This window comes from Manis javanica, chromosome 1, assembly GCF_040802235.1.
Source record: "Manis javanica isolate MJ-LG chromosome 1, MJ_LKY, whole genome shotgun sequence".
NCBI lineage: Eukaryota > Metazoa > Chordata > Mammalia > Pholidota > Manidae > Manis > Manis javanica.
The window spans coordinates 27,712,200-27,718,797 of record NC_133156.1 but is presented as its reverse complement, the minus strand read 5'-3'; the positions used below and the strand labels follow the sequence as shown (position 1 = coordinate 27,718,797).

The 6,598-nt window shown below is 47.7% G+C and overlaps 1 protein-coding gene across 2 annotated transcripts; it reads right to left on the bottom strand.

Annotated features, from left to right (window-relative positions):
- Positions 1–430: 430 nt before the first annotated feature.
- Positions 431–6,216, bottom strand: RPS14 (ribosomal protein S14). 2 transcript variants are annotated; one of them, XM_017674690.2, is made up of 5 exons: positions 6,007–6,216; positions 3,454–3,604; positions 2,668–2,829; positions 1,551–1,627; positions 431–549 (listed from the first exon to the last, which is right to left on the bottom strand). In XM_017674690.2, exons 2-5 carry the CDS (start codon positions 3,600–3,602, stop codon positions 482–484), a joined length of 456 nt encoding a protein of 151 aa, XP_017530179.1. In that variant the 5' UTR covers positions 3,603–3,604; positions 6,007–6,216; the 3' UTR covers positions 431–481. The 2 variants fall into 2 exon arrangements, with proteins under 2 accessions (XP_017530179.1, XP_017530180.1); XM_017674691.2 differs by lacking the exon at positions 6,007–6,216 and adding an exon at positions 5,822–6,004.
- Between the last annotated feature and the right edge of the window lie 382 nt (positions 6,217–6,598).

Sequence of the window (6,598 nt, the reverse complement as noted above, 5' to 3'; positions counted from 1 at the left end):
GGCTATACGTGGCCAAAGTTTCCACTCCGCTCTGGCTCCTTGATTTGGTCCATGTTTGGAACTAATAACTCCATTTTCAAAATAAGGTCTTCAAGACCTTGTTCTGTTTTAGATGACTGAGGTAACTTAACGCCACAAAGAGCAGCATGGAAAAACCCCACTTGACCACCACCATCTCACCTCTCCTTAGGTTCCTCCTCCTGGAAAGTCATTTCACAGAAGACAGGCTCGCTCACCCTGTCCACGTCAGGGGCTGAATCAATCCCTCTGGTGTTCCTGTTCAGCAGTTTATCTACATTCTCTGAAGCAATCTATTAAATGCCTGCTGGTTTATCACTGCACCTGTGAGTCCCATGAATGCAGCTGGGAGGAAGGAGTCAAATATCCCTGAGGCACGATCCCTACATGAGAGACACAACTGGAGTCGAAATAGCTCACACAAAGACAATTTATTAACAGAAAGTAATCTGAGGACTCCTGTTCACAGACGGCGACCACGGCGACCCCCCTTCCTGCGGGTACTATCAGAGGGGATGGGGGTGACATCCTCTGTGGGGAGGAAGAAAAATCATCATTGATTACAGCTGGATTGGAAGGAGTCCAGGCCTCCCTAGGCCAGTGGTCTAACAAATCGACACTGGGTTGCCCTGCTCCCCAAATGGGTCCTCAGGATAGGCAGAACTGCCCTATCTGCTTCCTCAACATTTCTGATGTCCTCTGAACTCCCTTTTCCGATGAGAAAAGTGAGGCTCAGCCAAGATACACACCTTGCATTGGAAGTCAGAGGCAGGCAACATGCCCAGGTAGGTTTCTGAAGCCTTGTCCACTGACTCTCAGGTGGAAAACCCCTCCAAAACAGGGCAAGTGAAGACTATCTCCTTTCAATAGGTTGAAAAACACTCCGAAAAAAACTCGTAAGAGGGTTGGAGCTAGACCATTAAACTGAGGGATCAGTACATGTTGCCAATCCGTGCACAGAAATAACAGGGAAGGGCTAACACCTCCTTCCTAGGAGCTGCAAGGAGCCAGGAGATCACAGGCATGAAGATACAGATGCTACACAAATGTAGACTTATTCAGACTACTATGATTCTCAACCAAGTTCCTACTCCCTCGATTCATTTTTGGTTGTCACAGTGATTGGCATGCCCTACTCAAACTGAGCAGGCAAGGACCAAGGATACTTAAGGTCCTACAATGCAGCAGACAGGCCACACAAATTGCCAACAGTAACTTCTCTGAAAAACAGTGGAAAGGGAGGACAATTCATCTTCCATCATTCATCAACCACTGCACCAGGAAGTGTGGGGCAGATTCAGAAATGAAAACTGTGCTGTCCCAATGCAGAAGAGAAGGTCACTGTTCACATCAAAGTGACATGAGTGTTCAGGAGAGATTTTATGTCACATAGGACCTCTTGCAGCCTCCATTAAAACCCTAACTGCCTACAGTCCTCAGACCAGGCCCTGTATCCAGTGGGCACATCACATGCTTTCTGGGATTCATGCTTCAAAAGAAAACCCAAGTGCTAGCCAGAGGGGAGCACTTACCAATCCGTCCTATCTTCATTCCTGAGCGGGCAAGGGCTCTCAGGGCTGACTGGGCCCCAGGTCCAGGGGTCTTGGTCCTAGAATATGAAGTTTACCCTAAGGAAAGTCTTTAGCCAAGTCATTTGGGGTTCTAAGATCCCACAACCATCTAGTTTAGAGATCTGTAAACATTCCATGAAAGGCCAGACAGTAAATATTTTAAGAGTACCAGACGACTTAACAGTCCACTTAACAGTTTTTGTTGCATGCTTTCTGGCCCATGGATCAGTTTGTAACCTGCCGTGCCTGCAGCCCACGTAAGGCACCATTCCTTCCTGCCACATGCTGTGATTCTACGTCTTTTTTTGGTGATCTGTCATTTATAACTGCTCCACCCACCCACCCAAGACCAAGATACTACTGTCTCTCTAGTGGACCACTTCAACAGTTACTTGGTTTGTTCCCTACATAGCAGTCACCTATAAAAAACCCCAATTTCAACAGGTCATTACTCTGGGAAGTTTTAAGCTCTTATGCACTCCCTCTGACTGTAGTCCAAGTCCTTACTGCACCTTCAAGACAGAGCAGGACCTTGCTCCTTTATCTCTCTGACCACCCCTCATGTTACTCCTTCCTGAAGATGTGCCAAGTTCAATTCCACAAGACTTTTTCCCTGTAGCTGTCTCTGACGGGAATACTCTACCCTTGTCCTTCCTTCACTGGACTAACTCCTGGCAAATACTTAGATCTCAGTTTAAATTATACTTTAGCACTAACTCCATCTCTGACACCACACATTTGCTTTCTAGCACTTGCCAAAAATGCAATCAGTTGCTCTCCTGCTCATTTTGTTTAAAGTCTGACTCTTCCATCAGCCTACGTACCACACAGGAGGGTAGAAGCTACATAAACTTTTTTCCATCATTCTTTTCTAGTACCTAGAACATAGCACCTGGTATACAGTGAGTGCTCAATAAATTTGGAGAGGGGAGGCAGCAGCAGAACAGGAGCCAATTATTAAATAAGTATACATCTAAGATGTCTTCTGTAAAGTCACAAAAGAAAAACCAAGCCTTAAATCCAGGTGGTCTGGTGCCCAAGCCCGGTGACCTCCCCACCCAGCCCCCGCCTTCTGCACCTATTTCCTCCTGTAGCCCGGAGTTTGATGTGGAGGGCAGTGATGCCCAGCTCCTTGCACCTCTGGGCTACATCCTGGGCAGCCAACATGGCAGCATATGGAGAGGACTCATCTCGATCAGCCTTCACCTTCATCCCACCAGTCACACGGCAGATAGTTTCTCTGAGAACAAAAGCACACGGTCACTTCTCTCTCATTCAACAAGATTCTCAGTGCTTATCAAATCCTAATGAGTGAAGAGCACCACAGCTCAAGTATGGCAGAGGGTGATGGTCAACTTGACCACACATCCTTTCTGACAAGACTGTCATGGTCTCTGCTTTCATGGAGTCTAAAGACTCAAAATAGCTAAGCCCTATATTAACATTTCATATTTACTTTCACATTTATTCCTCAATTACTTAATGAGGTAGGCACTATTAGCCTTTTACATTCAAGGAAATCAAAACTTAAAATTTCAGTGACTTCACCTAAGTCACAAAAACTTACTACCAGCAGCCAGAACCCAGGGCTGACTTGCAGCCCACTATTGCCCTACAAAGTACCAAGAGATTAAAGATTCAGTGATCACCACACTGCAAGGCCGAAGGGCACAGTATGTACCTCTTTCCTCAAAACTCCAGTGCCTGAAAAACCAACAGTATACGTGGACTAAACAACTAAGTACATTTCTCATCTAACCATTCTTTTCAATTCTGTCAAGAGAACCCCTTTAATTGCCACCCAGTTCCCCATTCCCCACCTCCTTACCAGTTTGGTCTCACACCTCTATACCTAGGTACTCACTTGCCAGAAAGATCGGTGACATGGACGAAAGTGTCATTGAAGGATGCAAAAATGTGGCAGACACCAAATACATTTTCTCCTTCAGCTACCTGAGGTCCAAGGCTGATGACCTGTTCTTCCTTCTTTTCCTTCCCCTTGCGAGGTGCCATTTCTGAAAAGAAGGAAAAGAACTCCAATGTTAAGAACAGGTAAGAGATTTCCAGAACCCTCTTCCTGGCTACTAAAAGAAACCCCTAGTTTTAGTATATGTCCCTGTCTTCCTCCACCCATGACTGTACTGTTGTCTAATCTCTGCCCCATTAAAACTCATTTCTCCCTGCACTTAGGGTTTCAACTGGTGGCTAAAAAGCAAAGTACCTTAAAGGCAGCCCTTCTGAACCTACCAAAAGCACAGCTTAGAGCACCTATAGAAGCTTAAGGTTCCAGCAGCAGACCACAAGCACCTCTCCGATGTCTACTAGTGAGTCTCAGAAACACACTGGCTTTGGTCTCTGGAAACCTCCATGTTCAACTACAGCTCTGCAAACCTGGTTAAATCAATTCTCCCTGGGCCTTATTGTCCTCAAAACATAAGCTAAGAATCTTGCTATGCTGATGGACAATGACTATAATGGGGTATGTGGGGAGTACTTGATAATATGGGTGAATGTAATAGCCACAATACTGCTCATGTGAAACCTTCATTAAGATTATTTATCAATGATACCTTAATAAAAATAAGCTGAGAAAATTTTGATTTGGTCAGGGTGACACAGATAATCAGTTGCAGAGCAGAGGTCAGAACAAAGTTAGAGGATCATAGTCGACACCTCACAGTACTTCCAATGCTGAAAGTGTTGGGGTTTCCTGGCCCCTAAGCACCACTTACAGGTTAGGCTCAAAAAAGCCTGAAAGACCACATTAAAAAAACTAGTGTAAGACCAAAGCTAATAATCTACCCATGTACTGGGAAGAGGTGAAGACCCTCTATGGGGGTGGGGAGGAACCCCACTACCTGCTGAATTGTGTCCAACTCTGCAGATTAGAATTCAAGGCTCCCAAACCAACATACTCCTCTAGTTTCCCGTGCTCCACCATCCCTCTCAAAAAACCAGTTTAAACACTATCTCCCAACCTCTGGCAATTCATCTCCTGACATCCTTCCACAACTGATCAAAACGAAATCCTTAAATTTTTACAAGAACCAAGTATTAAAGGCACTAAAACACGTTCTCTCAAAGGGAAATGGAAAAGACCCATCCTAGAAGAAATTCAGTGTTTGTGAAACCAAGTAACTCTAGCATTTAACCTAAATGCAATCACACTGTCAGTGGGCCTATAGGGAGGGAGACAAGTCAGGAGGAAAGTAGGTGAGGATGAGAATGTGAAAGGCTAGGCAAGAACTGCTTTCTGCCTAAAGCCGCAGGCCTTCTAACCCTTCTGAGACTCAAAATTCAGAAGAATTTCTTAACACTTTCAGAATACACTAGACTAAGAAGGGCTCAGATGAAATTGGGCTGTATCCTTCCAGATAGAGAAAGCAAAGAAAAGAGGGCATCACTTTAATTTCAGTGTCAAAACCATACCTAAAACTGAAGTGCCCTGGCTCCCAGCCCAGCACTCTACCCTATGCCAAGATGCCTCTATTCCATAAACCACCACCACCCCAGGACTTAAAAAGCCATGTCTTACATATTCCTGGGTCTCCCCAGTGCCTTCTTTTTACAATATTTAATCCGTGTCTGACCACAGTAGGCACCAAAAAGTGTAGGACGTGGGTGTACAAAGTTACCAGTTCCTATCCTCAAATTAGATCCAATGAGGTAAGAATTACAAGGAATGTGCCAAGAAAATTCATAGGAGAGCAGCTTTAAGTTCTGCCTGGAGAAGCCCAGGACCCCAGCATATTTCAACTAAGGAAGCATGAATTTAAGTCCCAAAACGGTGGCCACAACAAATGCCAACGTGCCTTTTCCCTACCCCGTCATCCGGGAGTGTACAAACGCGTGGGAAGTGCTCAGCAAACACTGATACGCCGTCCCTACCCCCAAGTTCTGGCTTTGAGGAGCCTGTCTGGGCGCCCAGAACTTGCGAGGAGGCGCCCGCCTTAGCAATCACCCAACACAAGGACGTTTTTCCGGCATCCGTCCCCGAATCCTTCCTACAACCGCATGGGACAGGTGAGACAATTGCTCCTGTTTCCCAGTGGAGCAGACGCACTGGAGATGAGGCACCTGGCCTGTGGCTGACGGAGCAGAGGCGGGAGCCCACATCAAACTAGGCCTGATTCCGTGCTCCTTCCCAACAACGCCGCGCGGCCGCTTAAACGTAGCGGTGGTCGTCGCGGGAGCCGGGGCCTTCAGGCCGGTCCCCGCATCGCTCCACTCACAGGCTCCTCCCAGAAGCAAGACCGCCGCCTTCCGAGGAACAGCGCGAACTGGAGTCTGGGTCGGCCGGCCGCGGCCCTCTGGCCCGGCTCGGCTTCCTCAGAAAGACTCCGGTCCCCGCGCCCCCGGCTCCATGTGGCCCCCCAGCCGCAGGATGTCACCCGATGGTCTTCGTCAGAACTCCTACCTCCGTGTCTTCTCCAAACTCGGCACCGGAAAGAGAGGGTGGAAGAAGGCGGGGCAACGGGTCACCTCCGTGCTCCGGAAGTGTACGCCTGATGTCACGGAGCCCGGCTCCCGTAGGGCGCCGCCTTTAGCGTTTCCAAGATTAGGACTCGCCTCGGAAAGACAGTTTACTTCAGGGAGCGCCAGGGAGGCGAGGCGCTGGGTATCGTTGCTAGCAGGTCGGCCTCTTACACTACACGAAGCAGCTATATCGGCTGGGTGAGGAGGACCTGTGTTCTAAGATGGCGGCGGTCGCGTGCTAGACGGACTTCTGCCCTCCGGTCCCCGGGTCTGGTCAGCTCGCAAGTGGCACCTCGTGGCGCGGAGGGGAATACCACCACCACCGTGGTTATCACACACTTCGGTCTACGTCCTGGACTAAATAAAAAAGGATGACTCATTCAGTATTTATTATATACCAGCCTGCGCTAAGCGATCTTATGCATTGCTTGACTTAATCCTCACAACATTATCAAGTAGATACTTAGATACTGCGGGACTTCCCTTTTGCAGATAAGGGATGTTAACTGAGATCACACATTGGTGGCTGATTT

Bases quoted from the DNA above. Each gene is read 5' to 3' on its own strand.
- RPS14 (XM_017674690.2), bottom strand. From the start codon at position 3,602: ATGGCACCTCGCAAGGGGAAGGAAAAGAAGGAAGAACAGGTCATCAGC. The intron at 1,628-2,667 runs GTGCAGAAGGCG...TTCATATTCTAG, and splicing joins CGGGCTACAGGAGGAAATAG to GACCAAGACCCCTGGACCTG. The intron at 550-1,550 runs GTAAGTGCTCCC...TCCTCCCCACAG, and splicing joins AATGAAGATAGGACGGATTG to AGGATGTCACCCCCATCCCC.